The following is a 21,939-nucleotide window of genomic DNA, read 5'->3' as shown; positions in this document are numbered from 1 at the left end:
ATTTTGGTGCCATATCCATGATTCCATGAACATGTCAGTATTAGTGTTATATAATTAAATGGGCCATCTCCTTTCATTTACTGATGATTTACCACCAACTATTACCGTATTAAGTGGTATCATTGTATCAGCTTTGGATTCTATTCTCAGGAAATTTACAGTTCAACTGGTGCCTAATTTTTCTCAACTTCTCCCAACCCTGGTTCACCCTCCTTCAGTTGCTCATCTTCTTGCCCTTCCTTGTCTCACCAGGTATGCTCCTGTCTAAAGCTTTTGTCCTTGAAGCTCCATCTGCCTGGCATGTTCTTTTCCCTAATCTTTACATGCCTCGTCGCCTCATTCCATTCAAGTCTCTGCCACCCGTTTCAGTGGACTTCTCTAAACATACTATCTAAACACTTCTTCATTACCTATTCTTTTTCTTGCTTTCCTTTTATTTGTGATATCTAATATATTGATTTTCCTGTTTGTTTATTCTAGGTCTTCCACAAAAACATGAGCTCCATGAGAACAGAGATTTTGACTGTTTTGTTCATTGTTATATCCTCAGCTCCTAAAAAAGAATGCCTCATCCATATTGGGTACTGCATACATCTTCTTGAATAAATGAATAATGGAGAAGATACAATGTCAAGTAGACAGGACTGAGGAAAGTTAGAGGAAAGAAAGTTTATTTCAGGAAGGAGGAGGTATTTGGTCCAGGTTTCAAATGGTGGAAATGATCAAAGCATGGAAAGATAGTAAGGGAAGGGTATTTTTCCTTCTACTGACAAACATTTTGGCTTCTTTCATTTTCCAGTAACCCTGTAAAATTTTCTTACTACCTTGTTTCTCTTTCTCTCTCAGTTGGATATACTTTTGTGAAGCTCAAAAGGGCATAAAAGCTAAACATCAGTGTGGACCTGGTTGAGTATGGCTCATCTATAGCTGTAAGGATGTCTGCTGGGTAGCCTGTCAAGTCTTGAAACAAAGTTGCATAGAGTTTGGTGGTATAGCCTGGACCACTTGGTTAGACATCAATGTTTGCATAGAAATATGGAAAATTCTTTCCTTCCTTAATTGTAGATAGAGGCATGGTCTTTTTCAGGCACAATCATTATCTTTAACTTCAAAAATTCTTTCCTCTAATATCTGAAATACTTTTTATGGGGCAACCTACTATGTTATTATCCCTCTGTTAAGATTCAGTGTAGGTGTTTAACTATTCCTGCTTTTTTCTTTTCAGTCATCGGCAGATTGATGAGGGTCGTTAGTCTCTGTGAATCATTTTAGAGTTTATTTGCATTTTCCTTGATGAAAGAAAAGCAAAGGAAAATAATTGCAGTTTTCAATGTTCATTGGGATATTCTGAGAGCTTTCTGCAGTAAATTATAGGGATGTGATAAATCTAAAGAAGCATCACTCATTCCTCACATCTGATTGCTTCATATCTCATATTGCGTTACTGCCTTTACAAACATAAGATTTAATATCCTCAAATGGATTCTTATCCTTACACTCTGTTATCCTCTTACAATGTTTAATACCAGAAGTTTTAAATGTAAAGACTGCTGTCATCTCATTCTATATCAAATCCATACAATTTCATGTGCAAACCTTTCTACTTTGCAAGGACTGGTAAACATGCTTGTGGCTGATTTTTCCCTCCCTTGTTAATACTGGTATATAGGAAGTGACAACAATGTCTCTAATTCTTCAATACCATGTTATATATATAGTGAATAGTTATATAGCAATTAAAATGCATGTACCCACATTAAAAAAGAAAACATGTAACAAATTAATTATGTAGCTGTTATTACCTTTTCAAGGGGATACTTCACTTTACAAAAGAATTCCCTATGGATTTTCCTTAAATAGTAAGCTCCACTAGTGCATTTAAGATATAATGAGACCTGCCTACATTGAGTTTGTACACAATTCAGGAGCAGAGTCACTGTGCAAGGAAACAATAAACCCATGTTTACTTTGCTACCTGAAGCATAAGGAGAAAACACGCATATGTAGAAGCTGTCAAACATCTGGATGTTTGGGAAAGCCTAGATAGAGTACTCATCCAGATGCTGAGCATGATCGATTTGTAGTTTGGCGTCTTTCTAACACAGCAGGAGGGTACGGGAGCAAATATACTGAGACAGGCTCTATCTTGCTAAAATTGATAGTGGCATTCCTTTTACTGCAATTTTAGAAATGATAACCTGCAATAAGAATTTTGCAAATAATATGCATCACTTCATCAAATGGAGTTTTCTGTTCTCAACATGATGGACAATTTTCATCTAAAAACTTAAAACAAATACTTTAAAATTAATCTGGATGGCAAGAAGTTCTTCAACAGAGAGGAAATGCACTCCAGACAGTATTGTTCTCAAAAAGGTGGGAAATACAATGCTAAAACCTACAACCTTTGGCTAATGAAATCAAAACAAACCAAACAAAACTTACCATAATTGTCTAACATGGAAATAGGAGAACTCATTTCAACAGCATGTTACTCACCTGAGCAAAGGGAACTGGGACTAGAATATCAACCGTTACACTTGACTATTTACCCCACGAATCCGGCTCTTCAATATTTGCAAAACAGAATTTAGAATTCTCAGTACAAAGAACTTCTAGTGGTCTGAATTAATATGCCCATTTGTGATAATTTGGTAAGTGGAACTCTTTATGAAAGCATAACATCCTAAGTAAAAGTGTTGTAAACCTCATTTGGTATATATGGAACAAAAAGGAGCCTTAGACATGAGCACTTCATTGAGTGCTGGCAAATAGTTTTTGGTAGACTTGTCAGCCTTGAAAGAAGCAAGAGAATGAGAGGCAGCGGGATGCTCTGAAGACAGCCCAGTCTTTTCCTCAGCCAGGCCTAGGCTGGAATCTTGGCTGTTTTACACTTGGTGTGTTATCCTGCACAACTTATTTAGCTATTTGTGAAAATGGGAGGGGATACTTACATTGCCAGTTTTATTTTTCTGATAAGAAACCAATGAGCCTAATAAATGAAGGGTACTTAAAAAATGCTGGCTCCCTTTCATTTTTGATGGAGTCACCAAATATAGGAAATTAACACCAGCTTTTAACCGTCCTTGGAATGTGGACACAAAGTTTCATACATGTTCTTGAGTTCACAAATTTTATCACCAGGGTGATGGCACAGCAAGCAAGTCCATCAGATCTGGAGTTACTCCTGCCCAGTGTTACACTCAGTAGATGCAGGCATGGAGAGAAGAGATATAAAGCCACAAGCACTGTCATCAGACCTATTTACTAAAATGCTGCAACAATTGAAATCAGTTTCATTAGTCACCAGAAATAAGTGGCTATTGTGAACACATGCTGCATGCCGAATGTATACCACTGAGTCACTTTTAGAGAACATGTTCACGTAGCAAGCTTACATAATTAAGTGTTTGATTGTGGTGAGAAAACTCTTACACAGATACTTGTTTTCTATTATAAAATATAATATTTTCTCAAGTGTAGCATTTTCAACTATTCCACAGTTCACCTGTACTTGTGTCCCTATGAGGTCTCCATTATACATGGAGGATCCTGTGATGATCATATTTGCTAGCTTTCAAAGAGTTTTCCTTCTGTCGGGCCCAGTCCTAAGCATGTACTTGAATTTATCTAATTTTCACATCAGCCTTATGAAGTAGGCTATATCATTAACCACCTTTTTTTGAGTTTTAAATTTCATTTAATTTTTTTTAAAGCCTAGAGTGTATTAGCTATTTTTCCTAATGCTCATTTAATTTTTAAAAATATTTTTCTCAATTTTTTGTATTGTGGTAAAATATACGTACTATAAAATTTACAGCTTAACCATTTTAAAGTATGGTTCAGTGGTATTAAATACATTCATAATGTTACAGAACCATCACCACCACTCATCTCCATAACTCTTTTCTTCCTGTAATGCTGCAACTCTATCTGTTAAACAATAACTCACTATTCCCTGATCCCTATAGCCCCTGGCAACAACCATTCCACTTTGTCTCTATAATTTTTTCACTATTCTAGGTATCTCACTCATATAAGTGGAATCATACATTTTTTTTTTTTTGTGGCTGGCTTATTTCACTTGGCATAATGTCGCCAACATTAATCCATGTTGAAGCATATGTCAAAATTTCCTTCCTTTTTAAGGGTGAATAATTTTTTTTGTATGTATATACCATATTTTGCTTATCCATTCACTTGTCAGTATACACTTGGGTCTTTTCCACATTCTGGCTATCGTGAATAATGCTGCTATGAACATGGGTGTACACATCTCTTTGAGACCTTGCCATCAATTTTTTTTGGTGCACATCCAGAAGTGGAATTGCTGCATCGTATAATTCTATTTTTTATTTTTTTGAGGAAAAAAAGCTGTATTGTTTTCCACAGTGGCTATAGCATTTCACAGTCCCACCAATTGTGAACAAGGGTTCCATTTTCCCACATCCTCACCAACATTTGTTATTTCCTGTTTCTGTGATAGTAGCCATCCTAATGGGTGTGAGGTGGTACTCGGTGTAGTTTTGATTTGCACTTCCCTAATAATTAATAATGTTGAGCATCTTTTCAGGTGCTTATTGGCCATTTGTACCTCTTTTTCTTGAGAAATGTTTATTCAAGTCCTTTGCTCATTTTTGAATCAGGTTGTTTTTGTTGTTGAGTTTCAGAAATTCTCTACATAGTCCAGATATTAACCCCTTAACAGGTATGTTATTTGCAGATATTTTCTCTCAGTCTGTGTGTTGCGTTTTTTCTCTGTTGATACTGTCTTCTGATGCACAAAAGTTTTAAATTTTTATGAAGTTCAGTTTCTCTATTTTTTTCTTTTGTTGCCTACTCCTTTGGTGTTATGTGCAAGAAATCACTGACAAATCCACTGACAAATTTGCCTTATGTTTTCTTCTAACACAAATCCAATGACTTGAAGCTTTTGCCTTATGTTTTCTTCTAACAATGTTATAGTTTTAGGTCTTTAATGCATTTCAAGATAATTTTTGTGATTTGTCTTAGGTAAGGGTCCAACTTCATTCTTTCACATGTGGATATCTAATATTTCCATCACCATTTGTTGAAAAGACTGCCCTTTCACCACTGAATGGTCAAAAATCATTTGACCATATATGTGTGGATTTATTTCTGGACTTTCTATTCTATTCCATGGGTCTAAATGTTGGTCTGTATGCCTATATATAACATAAAATTTACAGCTTAACCATTGTATAGTTCAGTGGTATTAAATACATTCATAATGTTACAGGAGACTACCTCATGATTGATTACTGTAGCTTAAATACATTCATAATGTTATAGGAAACTACCTCATGATTAATTACTATAGCTTTGCAGTAGTAAGTTTTAAAATAAAAAATTATGAGTCCTTCAGCTTTGTTCTTTACTTTCAAAATAGTTTTGGCAATTTGGGGTCCCTTAAAATTCTGTATGAATTATAGGATGGGTTTTTCTATTTCTGCAAAAAACATCATTGGGATTTTGATAGGAATTGCATTGAATCTGTAGATGACTTTGGACATGTTAACAATATTAAGTTCTCAAAACTATGGACATGGAATGTATTTCCATTTATTTGTGTCTTATTAATTTATTTCAGTAATGTTATTGTAGTTTTCATTGTATAAGTTCTTCATCTCTTTGGTTAAGTTAATTCCTAAGTATATTTTGATATTATTATAAATGGAATTGTTTTCATAGTTTCCTTTCTAAATTCTTCATTGTTGGTAAAATGCAACTTATTTTTGTATATTGATTTTGCATCCTGTTACTTTGTTGAATTTATTTATTATTTCTTACAGTTTTTTTTTTTTATTTTTTTAATCTTTAGGGGTTCCTACATATAAGATCACATCATCTGTATACAGGGATAATTTTACTTACTTTTTCAATTGGGATGCCTTTTGTTTCTTTTATTTAATAGTTGCCTGATTGCTGTAGCTAGCAATTAGTACAGTCGTCTAGTACTTTGTTGAATAGGGATGGCAAAAGCAGACATCTCTGCCTTCGTCCTGATCTTAGAGGAAAAGTTTTAGTCTTTCACCTTTATGGTATGATGTTGGCTGTGGGTTTTTCATATGTGGCTTTTATCATGTTGAGGTAGTTTTCCTCTATTCCTAGTTTGTGGAGTTTTTTTTTTTTTTTAATCATAGAAGGACATTGAATTTTTTTCAAACGTTTTCTTCTGGCATAATTGAGATAATTATGGGGCTTTTCCCCTTCATTCTGTTAATGTGGCCTATATCATTGATCAATTTTTGTGTGTTGATCATTCTTTCATTGAAGGACTAAATCTCCTTTGGCCAAGGTGTATAATCCTCTTAATACGCTGTTAAATACACTAGCATTTTGTTGATGATTTTTACACTAATGTTTATAAGAAATAATGGTCTATAGTTTTCTTTTTCTTGTGTCTTTGGCATCAAAGTAATGCCTCATAGAATTAGTTAGGAAGTGTTGCTTCTTCTTTATTTTTTTGGAACAGTTTCAGAAGGATTGCTATTAGTTCTTTAAATGTTTGTTAGAATTCACTAGTGAAGCCATCAGATCCTGGGCTTCTTTGTTGTTGTTGAAAGATTTTTGATTACTGATTCAATCTCCTTACTAGTTATAGCTCTATTCGGTTTCTATTTCTTTGTGATTTAGTCTTGGTAGGTTTTGTGTTTCCACAAATTTGTCCATTTCATCTAGATTTCCAATGTGTTGTCATACAACTGTTCATAGTACTCTCTTATGGTCCTTTTCATTTCTGTAGAATCGGTAGCAATGTTCCCATTTTCATTTCTGATTCTATTAATTTGAGTATCCTTTTTTCTTAGTTCATCTATCTAAAGGCTTGTCTGTTTTGTCAGCCTTTACTAACAGCCAACTTTTGGTTTCATTGATTTTCTTCATGGTTTTTCTAGTCTTTTTTTCATTTATCCATGTTTATTGTTTCCTTTGTTCTGGCTAGCTTGGGTCTAGTGTATTCATTTTTTAGCTCCTTAAGTTGTAAAATGAAGTTGCTGATTTGAGATTTTTTTTTTTTTTTAATGTAAGCATTTATAGCTATACATTTTAATCTTAGCACAACTTTCACTGTGTCCCATAAGTTTTGCCAGGTTGTGTTTTGTTTTCATTAATTTCTAAGACTTATTTTTTGACCCACTGGTTGTTTAAAAGTATGCTGTTTAGGCTGGGTCTGGTGGCTCACGCCTGTAATCCCAGTACTTTGGGAGGCTGAGGGGGGTGGATCACTTGAGGTCAGGAGTTCAAGACCAGCCTGGCTAATATGGTGAAACCCTGCCTCTACTAAAAATGAAAAAAATTAGCAGGGAGTGGTGGTGTGTGCCAATAGTCCCAGCTACTCAGGAGGCTGAGAGGCAGGAGAATCTCTTGAACCTAGGAGGTAGAGGTTGCAATGAGCCAAGATCCCACCACTGTACTCCAGCTTGAGTGACAAAGTGAGACTCTGCCTCAAGAAAAAAAATAAAAGGCATGCTGTTTAATTTTTGAATATTCCAGTTTTATTTCCGTTATTGACAATTAACTTCATCCCATTGTGGTTGGAAAAAATACTTTGTGTGGTATCCATCTTTTAAAGTCATTGAGACTTAACATGGGGCTAACATAATGGCCTGTGCTGGAAAATGTCCCTGTGTGCTTGAGAAGAATGTTTATGGTATTGGTATTGGGTAGAGTGTTCTGTGTAGTCTGTTAGACCTAGTTGGTTTATTGTATAAGTCTTCTGTTTTCTTACTTATCTTCTGTTTGGTTGTTCTATCCATTATCAAGAGTGGGGTATTGAAGCCTTCTACTATTATTGTAGAACTATCTATTTCTCCCTTTAATTTTGTCAGTTTTTGCTTCATGTATTTTATGACCTGTTATTAGGTACATAAATGTTTATAATTATTACATCTTCTTGGTGTATTAAATCTTTTATTAATATATAATGCCCTTCTTTATCTCATAACTTTTTTGATTTAAAGTCTATTTTGTATGATATTAGTATAGGCACTTCTGCTCTCTTTTGTTTACTATTTGCATAAAATATCTTTTCCACCCTTTTACTGTCAATGCATTTGTGTCTTTGAATCTAAAGTAAGTCTCTTGTACTAAGCACATACATAGTTGAATCATGTATTTTTATCCATTCTGCAAATCACTGGTTTTTATTAGAAACGTTTATCCACTTACATTTAAATTAGTTACTGATAAGGAGAGGCTTTCATCATTTGGCTCTTTGTTTTGTATATACTTTATAGCTTTTTTTTGTTTCTCATTTCCTGCATTGCTACCCTCTTTTGTATTTAGTTCATTTTTTTTTTTCATAGTGAAATGTTTGAATTGCTTTCTCATTTCTCCTTGTGTGTATTCTACAGCTATTTTCTTTGTGGTTGCCATGGGAATTAAATTAACATCCTAAAGTTATAACACTCTAATTTGAATTTATACCAGTTTAACTTTAATGGCATAGAAAAACTCTGTTCCTTTACATCTCTAGCCCTACTCCTTTCAGTTATTAATGTCAAATAATTACATCTTTACACACTGTATTCCAAAAAAGGAAAAAAGAAAAATGAAGCATGTGGGGAGGACCCTTTTAATCCCCTGGAAGTCACTTCCGTTGGTGGGGGAGGGGCTGACAGCAATGGGTGAAGGTGCAGCAACAATGGCTGCCACATTTTTTGTCTGCTCCTCCGTGATCAGAAGCAGCAATTAGTGATCCAGGGTCAGATTTCTGATATTTGGAGGACAGGGTTCTTTTTGCCCATCCTGGCTCATATAAGCTGTGTTCAGGTCCCTCCTGGAACATGTGCACAGCTGCCTGCAATGGGCCTGGGTGTAGGGGATGGGTAGCTATCACTGTGCTAAGAGCTGAAATGGACCGAAATTAATTGCAATTTTACCATCTAAGCCTTCCTCTGGAAGTTGCAAACATTCCATAGATTCCAGAGTTCCATCCATTGAATTACATCAAATTCTGCCAGTGCAGAAAGATAGTAGGATTAACAAACCCTCTCCCTACAGAAAGCCTTGTTGCAATAGGTTTCTGCGAATATCTATCTGTAACACTAACCACTTGCTCAAAACAAAGGCCTCATCTGCATAGAGGAACTCATTTCTACCTTGCTAAATCTGAAAGCATTCAAGACTGACATCTACATTTTTATTTTCTACTAAATGCACTCTACTTACTAAACTCTGATCTATTCACTATTCAACAGGTTTTAAAAGTCAAGATACTAATCAGTTTTAGACTTTGAAATTACATGGGTTTCTTTGGACTATTTAGAAATTCATTAGCAATGACAGAATTTACATTTCAGAGGTTTGGAGGATATAAATCTAACATTTTAGATTTTTGACCTGGCTCTGAAAGAAATCTTTTCATGAGATTCCTAATGATTGATTTATTCCTAATATTGGTCATGCAGTAGATCGTTTTTTGTTTCCAAGTTTAAAAATCAGATTTATATTTTCAGTCTAAAATTCCTGGTTGAGGTTCTATATGTGGACCTAAAAGCCAGCTATACCTTAGCCCCTGGGCTCAGATCATTTGTTGTTATCAAAAGGGTGGACAAGGTTAAAAGCCTACTTTCTACCCAAAGGGAAAGCTTGCAAATGGAACAGATCTCTGATGTGCTCTTTGGTCTATCTGTTCTCTACGTTGGGCTTTGAAACGGTAACCTTAACGTGAGCAATATGCTGCTGGAGCACAATTTGTATGCAAATGAATTGAGAGAGATTTATTACAGATTCAAAATGAGTTCTCCCTGATATTGCACTGAAAGACTTGATGATGTCTTAGCAACCTTAAGTACAAACTAGCCATCTGAAAGCAAAGGTAGGAAAAGCATCTGCCCTTCTCTCAGGTTATATGAGTTGAAATCTTTCAGTTTCTGCCTTCGTGGTAGTAACAATTTTTTCATATTCAATATTTATTGCTGTAACATAACCAATCTCTGCTTATTAGGGCACGTAAACCATCTTACCGTTTTCCTCCCCCTGCTTCTGTATACCCCTAGGCTCTACAGAAACAGTGAGCTGTTCCAGTTTGTGGTTCATTCAAATAGCTCTAAGACTGTCAAATCTGATAATTTTGGACAAAGTGAGTGGGTTAAAATAGTTGAAAATGAACCAAACTTTCAATCAGATGTGATTTGAGTGTACAGTGCTATAGTTTAGTTGTAATAGAAAGTATGAGAGCTTAAAAGGCTCAGAATAATTCAGATAAAATTATCTTGGGGTCTTTTTCCATTTTAAAGTGAATCGAGCAATTCTGTGTGCTTGAGGATTGACAGCATAATGGCAACAGAGCAAACTGCAGAATTTATCACCAGGTAACTGCATTAGCAGCAAAACTCATAATGCAGTCTGTTGGTGGAAAAGAGCATGAAGGAGCCTTCTATTTTCTTATGAGGTGCCATATGTTCATAGTTCTTGGCCAATTATATTTAGCTACTGCCGAATTACAGTTATTGGAAAATGCTCTCTACTCTATAGTCTTTCACAATGTAATGAGAGGCCTCATAGATAGTGACCCTTCTTATATAATTTGTTTATTAGCATAGATAAACATACTCAAAACTGCTTTCTAACATTGCCTTCTATTTATGATATATCTATAACGCCAGATATTGCTGTGTAATAGCAATCCTGAACATTTCTATGTATTTCTAAGGATTGACTACATGTTAAATTGGTGGGCAAATGTTTCAGTAATCTTTGAAACTTTTATATTTCACAGTAACTCTTTTTTAGATAGAATTTTTTTGTAGGATAAGATGCATAGTACAAATGTTATAGGCAGTTCTTATATAACATTCAGGTACGTTCTTGTTCATGTTTCACTTACCAGGATCAAGAGGCAACTTGAGGCCAGTTTTGTGTGCTCAGGGATGGTAGAAAACACTGACAAAATCAAGCAACCAAAGACAAGGAGAAAACTGTAAAACAACAAAAAAGAGAAATCTGATAAGAACCTTGCTTTATTATCACAGACTTAATTTCTTGCTTCAAATGAATAAAGCACCAGGCCCATTAAATTAGCACACATTAAGTCATAAAAACTCTGGAAGGGACTAGCCATTTTGGATATTAAAATACAGTATGATATACAGTGCAAATGGGGCTCCTCTGCAACTTTATTGATGAAAAAAAGGTTGTGTTTGTGAGTTTGTGTGTGGCATGCTGCATTTAAATGTTAACATCTAAGAGTTTGTGAATTTCCCATACAACTTCCTTCCCAAACAACGATCCTGAGAGAGGCCCAGAAAGTATGTTCTTGCTCTCCTATCTGGGGAGCACACGCCACAGTCACTCTTCTTTTAAAGGAGCAGAGTCTGTCTCCTGTTTGGCAACTTTACTAAACTATCAAGTGTCCTCATTGGTTGATACTGAGCCACCAGCTTATTTTCAGGGTCTGATATTGCTCATGGATTCTCATTTGCTATTCCTTTATGTTATTAATAATAAGATCATATATTAATAAAAAGAATAGAAAAGGAAGTGAATGATTTCCTCTGCTATCCATGCACTTTCCATTTCCTTTTAGTCAAACTGCGGGATAAATGACTTCTTAGCTCTGTCTATTCATATATAGATAAGGAACAGAAGTCAGGATCAGGCATTGTCTACCAATTAATCTACAGACATTTTTATTCCTATAAATGTGTAACTTCTAGGATCAAGGCGGGAGCTGAGTTTCCAAGGAAAATGTCTACTAAAAGGGAAGGTTCTGTTTCAAAGTTGAAGTTACTTATTTGAAAGGCAGGATTAAAAAACAAAAAACCTGAGCTACTTGCTCTAGGCTATATTTTTTACTTTTGTTCATCTCTGGGAAATTCATACAGTAAGCTGTTTTAAAATACCAAGTTTCTATGCTCCTCTGGATGATGGTAAAGTTAGTCCCTGACTCCTCCTTGCTTCCCCTGAAAAGTCTTACAAGACTTACTACCATACTTGATTGGAAGTTCCCAAAGGTCAGGGTTTGGGCAGTATAGCCAGAGTTTGGTTAATTATGCCTACAGGATAAATCTGGCTCCTAATGCCTGTTTGTGTAAATAAAGTTTTATCAGCACACAGTCACACTCATTCATTTATGTATTGTCTATGACTGCTTTCATGCTATGATTGCAGAACTGAGTAGTTACAACAGGGACAGTAAGGCCCACAGAAATGTTTGTTGACCCCACCTCATCTATTCCTCGTTTCCTTATATTTATCTCAACATGTTTTCTATGCTGATAATAATGACTAACATTCATAGAGTGGTTCCTATAAGCTGGACAATGTGCTAAGCCCCTTTTAAATGCATTCTCCTCATTCTCCTTATATTATCCATTATCTCTACGTTATCCCCAGAAATCTATGGGATACAAAATATTATAATCCCCATTTTCCAGATATGAAAACTGAGAATTAACATTTGTAGCTCATCCAAGGATGTGTAGCAGAAAGAGAATCTAAGCACTGTGTAGTCTAAGCCTCTACACAGTGCTGCTGAATAAGCATCAGAGATAATGGTGGTAACATTCTCAGCTCAGGCAGACACTTCTCTATCTCCTCAAACTGAGGGGGAAGGGGTTGCCATTCTAAACGGAAGTCTCCAAGAGGAAGGAGTCAGCTAGTGGAAAAAACCTAATACATGATGTTGGTGATTCATCATGCTTTTTTATTTCTCATTTTTATTTTTTTAGAAATAGGGTCTTTCTCTGTTGACCAGGCTAGAGTGCAGTGGTGCATTCATAGCTCATTGTAACTTTAACCTTGAACTCCTAGAGTTCAAGCCATCCTCCCACCTCAGCCTTCTGAGTAGCTGGGACTATAGGCACAGGCCAGCAGGCCTGGCTAATTTTTAAAAAAATTTTTTGTAGGGACAGGGTCTCACCATGTTACTCAGGCTGGTCTTGAACTCCTGGTCTCAAGGGATCCTCCCAACTCAGCATCCCAAAGTGTGTCTGGCATCATCCTACTTTTGATTCATGCATCTAATGATTCAGGATACTGTGGATTATATTTTAAGTTGGTCCTAATGGACTAAAATTTGTAAACTAGTGGTCAAAATCCAGTGCACCTACCTGACCCCCAAGCTACAAATGAGAAAGTGAAATACAAGGATTGCTAAGGTAGTTGGGAGGATGATGTGGCATCAGATGACAGTGATAGATGTTCTCCTCTGGCGAGTAGCCATTATCTGGATACTCTCTCCGCTTCCCCACCAAGTCCAGGTTTACCAGAAAACACTTGGAAAATGAGCAGGAGATTATTTAATCATTAAGATATTTTCCTCCTTTGAGAGCATCTCAGTGACAGTTTTATAATCTCTATGTCTGTGTTCAAAATACACCTTATTGCTAGTTTCTTCTTCATCAATTTTTGAATCCTAGAAGGAGGGTACAAAATGTGAAAGGCAGCAAGTCAGAAAACGAATGAGGCAAGTTATTTGCTCTCTGTTTCATGGAACAAGAATTATCAAAGTTTGCAGAACAGGGTGAAACAGGTGGCTGAACTGGGAGTCTGGAGCCAAGTGGAGGAGAGGCTTATAGGGCAGAGTCTGCATTTAGTTCAGTAGAAAATGGGGAGCCATTGAAGATTTCTGGACAGGATAAAAGGGTCATCAGAGTTGCCTTCTGGGAAAATTAAGTTGGCAGCAGTGTGTAAAGAATGGATCTGAGTCGTGAGAGGCAGGAACAAGGGTAACAGTGAATCCAGGTTAGGCTGTAAATGAACATAGTAGAAATGAGAATGGAATAAAGAGGGAGACTGAAGGGATGCTGTAAATTGAGGAGCAGAGTCTGGAAAGTGGGTGTGGTGGCTGGAAAGTCTGAGATGACCATACAAGTTAGGAGAAGAAAAGTCAAAGTCAGAAGGAGAAACTGGTTTTGGGGAGAAGAGGATAAATCTAGTTTTAGACATCCAAGTGGAAATGTGGATTTAAATCTCAGGTACAAATTCTAGCTGGAGATATGGAAGTATTTTCCACCCCCCCAGAAGAAGTAAATGTATGGAATATGTTATCCTGACAGCGCAGACAAAGCATATAAAGTTTTGGTAAATAAGCATGGAGGATATTCTAGAACCACTTCTTTCATTTGGCAAATGACATCATGGAGAACAATGAACACATTCTGCTCTGAATTAGCTCTTGGTACCATTGCCAGAGGCAGACTTTCTGGCTGGAGAAAACACTGAACTGACACAGAGTGACCCTTCTAAGGTGACAGTGTTCAGATGTTGGGCTCATTGGCAGTGACATAGTGGGGTTTGTGTGTAGTTCTGCTGACACCATTGCTTCTGAGGATCCCGTGCATGCTGATGACTGACCATGACCCCAGTGCACCCCTCTGGTGGTTGAATACAAGTAGAAGCAGAGGCAAGAGTCACTGGGATCAGACTATCCTAATGTGGAGTCCATGGTTCTCTAGGGGATCTGTGTGTAAAATTTAGGGGGTTGTGAACATAGCGGGGAAGAATTATGTGTTTATCTTTCACTAACCACGGCAATAGATCATGATGGTATTAGCAGTACTTGTGACTTTGTTGCTCACAAAAATTACAGATTTTAAAATCCCATTTTACAGTTGTAGATGAAACCCTAATTGTTTCATCTTGCATATTGATTTTGCTCATCATTTCAAGATTATGTAGCAATTAGCCCCACTGCTAGGGGTTGTTTATAATGAAGAAGCATATGCATCGCCATATTGCAAATTTGTGTAATGTTTTAATAATAGATTTCAACATATTTTTTCCTTTTGTAGTCACATATATTTGAGGAATGGTTCATCGTTTCCACAAGATTGCCAAAGTGCCCATGACACACATAAAAATTAAGACATCTGTAATTGAGAATTGGTAAGATGGGGCTGGAAGGACCATTTTTGCACCTGTCAGCTTTATGATCAGTTTAAAAAATATGAATGTTTTTCCATGTATATATTAATCCTGACGTATCAAAAGATGGATATTCCTTCAAAATTAGTCTGGAACAGCTATTGGCCTTTATTTTGCCTGAAACAGTCATTTATATTTTGTTTCTGAGGAAATTCATTTTGATCTAGATCTTTTATCCAAAACTTTTTATTTGGAAGGCACTGATTATTGTAAGACAAAAAGAAGGAAATTTATGAAAAATTTAAATATTACCAGCTCAAAGGACTCTATGTTTACTCAAGAAAACTATCATCAGCATTTCTTGTGGGTTAATTAAGAATCCGTTTGTCAGATTTAATTTGACAAAAAGCTTGACTTGGGAATCTCATGGGTGCTTGTATAACAGATGATGTCCAGCTTCCAGAACTAGTGCATCAAGCACAGATTCATTTAGCAAGAATGAAAATGATGTGAAAATAAAACATTCAGAAAAGCTCTGCTGAATGAACCATAGCAAGTTACCCCATTGTCATGCACACAAATGCACAATCCCCAGGCACTCACAAACCATTGTGAATGATGCAATGAAGAAAGGAGAAATGGAACTGAGGTTTAAAGTAGACATCTCCCTGAACTTAGCGTGATACAACAGGCAAATCAACAGAGTAGGCTTTGCTGATTGAAGCAACCACACGTTTCCACCTAGAAGGTGCTCTCTGCAAGCATTTTGGCAGACTATAAGCATTCCATGGCATAATGGCCCATGTAAGTTAGTTATACTTATTAAGAAAGTTTTGAGGGAGGGGAGATCTTAAATTTTTTTTTTTTTGGTTTTTGAGATGGAGTCTCACTCTGTCGCCCAGACTGGAGCGCAGTGGCATGATCTCGGCTCACTGCAAGCTCCGCCTCCCGGGTTCATGCCATTCTCCTGCCTCAGCCTCCCGAGTAGCTGGGACTACAGGCGCCCGCCACCACACCCGGCTAATTTTTTGTATTTTTAGTAAAGATGGGGTTTCACTGTGTTAGCCAGGATGGTCTCGATCTCCTGACCTTGTGATCTGCCCGCCTCGGCCTCCCAAAGTGCTGAGATTACAGGCGTGAGCCACTGCACTTGGCCCTTAAATGTTTTAAATGGAATGGAACCATGGGATTAAAATAAAAGATGCTAACAGGAAGAAGATATAGAATATTTTAAGAAAACAATTCTTCAGAAATAACTTCCAAAGGAAATTCAACCCTGCTTCTGACTTTTCATAAATTTTAAAGTACTGCTTTGATGAAGTATGCTCTTCAGTGCATTTGACAGGGGACCTTGAGAGCGTTTCATGAATTATGATGACTGCAGTGTACATGCTGACATTAGAGACTATAGCTGACCCAGCACAGCACTTTGCCTGGAGGACAGGCCACCTAATGAAATCAAAACTTCATCAACAGAGAGAAGTACTAGAGTCATTTATTTCTTCCGGCATCCTAAATTTACCTTTCTTTCTAAACTTGGTACTTTGCAAAATATCCTTTATGCATAATGTTTCCACAAGAGAAGTGCATTTGGCACCTGAGATCTACTCAGAGCACACCCCAGCTTCCATTGCAAAGCAATAAAAATTAAATATGACATTTTTGGTATCTTTAGCGGTGACTTGGAATACTTGATTAGAACACTGCACGATTCTGCTTTTAAAGTGCAATGAACCTTAAATATTAACAAAGACCCTAATCAATAAATACTATCACTGAAATCTGTGAAGTTTTTTTTTTTTGAGACAGAGTCTTGCTCTGTCACCCAGGCTGGAGTGCAGTGGTGCCATCTCCGCTCACTGCAAGCTCCGCCCCTGGGTTCACGCCATTCTCCTGCCTCAGCCTCCCCAGTAGCTGGGACTACAGGCGCCCCCCACCATGCCTGGCTAATTTTTTTTGTTTTGTTTTGTTTTGTTTTATTTTATATTTTTAGTAGAGACAGGGTTTCTCCACGTTAGCCAGGATGGTCTCGATCTCCTGACCTTGTGATCCGCCTGCCTCCTCCTCCCAAAGCGCTGGGATTACAGGCGTGAGCCCCCTTGCCCGGCCTGTGAAGTTTTAAAAATAGTGTCATCAGCAAACAGTTTTTAAAGAATGAAATGTTGCATTTTACATGTGGGTTGTTAAGAGGAAATTGGAGGATATGGGAAAGCATGGTTTCTGCTTGCTTAGTGTTTCTTTAGAGGACTATGGCTAATGTAAGCAAGCTAGGAGATGGCAACAGAACCCATAAACAGTTCAAGAGATTTCCCTCAGAGCAGTCAGTGGATTCTGCGTAGACAGAGATGGAGCATGCCTTCTCACCCCAGGATCAGAGAATTCGTGTGGCCAGAAGGATTTCTGATTCAGTCTCCCTTTGAGGACAGGGATTATTTTTGAAACATCACTGATAGACACTTGTGCAGTCTCTCTCTAAACCCCTCCAGCAATCGGGCCCCTCCCATCATTTTACGGCGGCATAGCCCTGTTGCAGACAGCTCTACTGTTGGAAAATGATTTTCTCCTGAGTTCGTTCTCCTTGTCTGGGACCTTTACTCGTTGGTCAGATTCTGGACCACAGAGGACGTGTGCGCCTTCCTCCCTAAGAGAGTTCTTCAGATGTTTGAGGCTGGTTTTATCATGACTTCCCTGTTGGTCTTCAGATTCAATATACCAAGCCCAGTTTGCTGTCTACTTTACATATGAAATTATGTCCTGATGTGTCATTCTCCTTGTCACTGTTCTTTACCTTTGCCCAGTTTGTTACTGTATCCCTCAAAGTGGGACTCAGACTCATTCTCATTCTTCAGTGTAAGCAAAAGAATTGGCATTTAATCACCAACAGTAAATACCTGCATTTTCCATTCTTGCGGGGGAATACAGATTTAAACTTGATACTGCCCAGCTACAGCAAAAGTTTGGTTTCAAAAAAGACTGTCTCAAGGATATGCAATCACTTATTTTCTTGTACTTTTCTTACCACACCACGGGGCCTGGAGCAAAGCTGACCACTGGCAATCTGTGTACTTGGACCCTACTACTTTGGTCCCTAAAGGAATTACTTTCAATAAACTGTATTGGATTTTCTGCTATTTCCTTAAGAAGGAGTAAAAAACATTTAAGCAGCTTACTGTACTTTAAGAATTTCTCCGTATTTCACATTGTATTTGCTCAATGAGGCATCCTGTGAGAAATTTCTCTCAGGATTTTACTGCAAGAAAAATCTACTAACATGTTGCTTCTGGCAAAGAGGATGAAGTTTTAGGTTTTGGAGACTGTGATCTTTTAGCATATTTGTTTCCTTGCCAGGAGGCTCAAAGGTGAATTTGGGACCCACATTACAAATAGTAATAGTGTCTCAGATCATTCTGGCATACATTTTTATGGGTTAACTTCATTCCCAATTTCTTTGCACTGTTCTATCATTATCTTACTTTCGCTGTATTATATCAATCACAAATATTTACATTGTACCAGGAACTGGGAACTCAGGCATAGTCCGCATCCTAACCAGGACTTTCAGTTAAATGGGAAGACAAACCTTTGCTTATTTTCATCCACTTACACTACATATATTGTGTAAGCAGCCACAGATGTTTTCTGCACGTTACAAGGTATTCAGGATATATTTGACCAAATAACAAAAGCCATAAAGATGTGTTTTTGTGTATTACTACTCTTTCTTTGAAATGGGAGTATTCAATCTAAAGCTGCATTCTTTTTAAAGAACTAAATGACACCATTGATTCAGATTGAACTTAAATGAAAATGAGTAGATTTTGCTCACTTGGATTTCTGGAAAGCCTTTATGTTTGTTACATTTACATATTACTATGGTAATCTTGATTCTTTTATTCCTAGCATGAACTACCCACTCCCTAAACAAGAACCTCCTAATGTCCTACCCTTATCTTTCAGATTTCTTTACAAACACCATGTCTTGACTTTGGAGCCCCCCTATCAGGTACCTCTTCTCCCAAGACTATTATCATCCTACCTGAATTTCTCTTTCTTCCCCTCAAAGATATTATAAAGCACTTATCAGTACTTTGCTGAAATCAAGACATTATCTACTCTATTCTCCTGATGTAGCAATCTGGTTAACCTATCAAAATAAGAAATAAGCATTATGTAATGTAATTTTTTTGCTCTTAATGAATTTATGTTATTTTCTAGTAATGATGGTTGTTCTTTCCTTTTTTTTTGAGAGAAAGTTTCGCTCTTTTTGTCTAGGCTGGAGTGCAATAGTGCGATCTCAGCTCACTGCAACCTCCGCCTCCCAGGTTCAAGCGATTCTCCTGCCTCAGCCTCCCAAGTAGTTGGGACTCCAGGCGTGTACCACCATGACTGGCTAATTTTGTATTTTTAGTAGAGATGGGGCTTCACCGTGTTGGTCAGGCTGGTCTTGAACTCCTGACCTGAAGTGATCCACCCGCCTCGGCCTCCCAAAGTGCTGGGATTACAATACTTTGATGCCTTATGATACAAATCTAGATGCAAAAATATGAACTCATTAATAATCAACAATTTTCCAATCTCATATTTTCATTGCTTCTCTTAATCATATTTTTAAAAATCCCTTTTAGTGTAAAAAAAGAAAATCATGCTTTTTTTCCCCCAAGTTTTATTTTAGATAGAGGGGGTACATGTACAGATTTATTACATGGGTATATTACACTCTGGTAGTCATCACAGTACTCAGTAGGTAGTTTTTTGAACCATGCCCCTCTCCTTCCCCTTCCCTTTAGTAGTCAGCAGTGTCTGTTATTCTCATGTTTATGACCATGGGTACTCAACATTTAGCATCCACGTATAAGTGAGAACATCCGGTATTTGTTTTTTTTGTTCCTATACTAATTTGCTTAGCACTTTGGCCTCCTGTTCCATCCATGTTGGGACAAAGGACATGATTTCATTCTTTTGTTTGTTTGTTTGTTTTTAGTGGTTGGGTGATCCCAGGGAATTTTATTACTTTATCCCAGAATCTCAGTTGCCTCATCTATAAGTTGGGGATAATAATGGCACCCATTTCATAATTATGAAGATTAAATACATTAAGGAAAACACTAGTATGTGCCTAGCACCTGCTAAACACTCAACAAAGGTCATCTGTACACACTGATGTCTCAAACAGGGACGGAATGTTTAACACAGAAAACAGGAGGTTTTAGCCACTCACTTGTTCTCCTGGCTCCCAAAACATGAGCTGCCTCTCCCCAATTCATCCAAGCCCATCAAGATAGTTGTCCTTGTCCTTAGTCTCCACAGGTGTTCAGTGTGAGCCAACTGCCAGATGGCTTTCATCAGCACAACTGAATAACCCATTTATGCCTAGTGTTCCATTATTGGAACGCTAAGTTTATGGGAGTTATTTATATCCTACTGCTCAAGGTCATTACCAAGATCTGATTTTTCATACAAAAAATTTGTAACCTCCAGCATAAATGGGATAATCAAAGCAATTGTGGCAGTTTTGAGGGGACAAAACTCTAGAGTTTAATCTTCCAGCTTGACTAACTTGGAAGCGTTCCTGTGAATATAAAAGCTCTTGTTGGGGGCGGTGGAGAAGCCGAGATTGGCTCCGCGGCTGTACTTCCAGCTCAAGGCCGGGTCATAGTCCTGCTGCAGGTTCTGCTGCAGGCTGTCGGCCGCCTTCTTGCTGAGGGCCATGTTGGGCCTTGCAGTCGTGCTGGGGAGTGTGGAGAGGCTGAACGAAGGGGACAGGTTTTTGAAGCCACCCGTAAGTTTGAGAAACTTCAGTTCTGTTCCTCGTTCTCAAAATCAGCAGTATCCCACTGGCCAAACTGGGTTCCCCTCCACTTCCTGGTTTCAGAAGCTTCCGTTTTGCCTGACTCGCGATGGATCTCTCCTTGCAAGGCCTTTCGCCTCACCTGGTCTATGTGCGCCTCGTCCATGTTGCCTTTCTTTTCCAACAGCACCTCTAGGTCCGTGTCTGTTTCCTCCTTCCAAGGATCTGTTGCTACTCCACTCTCTTTCCTCTTCTTTTCTTCCTTTTCAGAGCTGGCTCCTCAATGATTGGCTGCTCTACCTTCTTGGACTTCATCTTTTTCTTTGCGGGGGCCTTAGGGCCATTTCCTATGGGGGTGGATGTATTCTGGATCCTCAACTTTGGCTTCTTTTTACTTCCTTTCCTAGGGCTGCTCTCCATGGACCTAGAAGGCTTGGAGTGGCCTGGGAGGGCGTCTCCCTCCTGGTGGATTTTTTTTTTCTTCTTCTTCACCTTCCCACTGTGTTCCCTGGGGCTCTTCTGCTTCCCTTATCTGCCCCAAGGTTGCCTGTTCCTCACCCTTCTTCCCCACTGAGCAGGTGTTGGCAGCATCACCAGCCTTGCAGAATCAAGGATCCTGGACTGAGGGGTCCTGGGCCCCCTTTGTTTCCTTCTTGTGGTTTCCTCTTCACCCTGTCTGAGGTCTGGGGAGGTTTTCACGCCAGAGGCATGGAACATGGCTGGAGGTGACTTCTTCTTTTTCTTTTCCCCACAGAGGAACTCCAAGTGACCAAGCACCTGCTTCCTGGGGCTGGGTGACTTCTCTGGCCGTCTGGCACGCAGTGTGTCAGGTTCTATGTGCTCCTCGCAAAGGGTGCTGACACCCTTCTTTTTCTTCTTTTCTTCACTAGAGACATCTCAGGTACCTTCCCATGGACCACACTTTTAGAGGGGGATGTGGCTCTTATAGGAGAAACATTGGCAAAGTAATCATCATTGTTTAAAATTGAGTATTGAGTCTCTGGTTCTTTGACCACTTTCTTCTTTTTCTCTCTGGGAGCCCAGGGCCCAGGTCTACTTTGTGTGTCTTGGTGATCATTCCGATGGGCCAAACTTCCCCACCTCCACGTGAGAGCCTGCTCCACTGTGACCCCAATTTCATTCTTTTTTATGGCTGTGTAGTATTCCATGGTATATGTGTTCCACATTTTCTTTCTTTCTTTCTTTTTTCTTTTGAGATGGAGTCTCGCACTGTCACCTGGGCTGGAGTGCAATGGTGCAATCTCGGCTCACTGCAACCTCTGCCTGCCAGATTCAACTGATTATCCTGCCTCAGCCTC

The 21,939-nt window shown here is 38.2% G+C and overlaps 1 protein-coding gene and 1 pseudogene across 6 annotated transcripts in view; both read right to left on the bottom strand.

Annotated features, from left to right (window-relative positions):
- The window catches only part of KCNQ5 (potassium voltage-gated channel subfamily Q member 5), a 564,981-nt gene that overhangs the window by 187,437 nt on the left and 355,605 nt on the right, over nt 1-21,939 (bottom strand). For all 6 annotated transcript variants that reach the window (XM_017958019.3, XM_017958018.3, XM_017958020.3 and 3 more), the window contains exon 2: nt 10,853-10,943. In XM_017958019.3, the coding sequence (XP_017813508.2) occupies nt 10,853-10,943 (91 nt within the window). The remainder of the gene's footprint in view (nt 1-10,852; nt 10,944-21,939) is intronic.
- LOC101011063 lies at nt 19,290-21,845 on the bottom strand (annotated as a pseudogene).

This window comes from Papio anubis, chromosome 6, assembly GCF_008728515.1.
Source record: "Papio anubis isolate 15944 chromosome 6, Panubis1.0, whole genome shotgun sequence".
In the NCBI taxonomy this organism is placed as follows: domain Eukaryota; kingdom Metazoa; phylum Chordata; class Mammalia; order Primates; family Cercopithecidae; genus Papio; species Papio anubis.
This window is presented reverse-complemented; position numbering and strand designations above follow the sequence as displayed.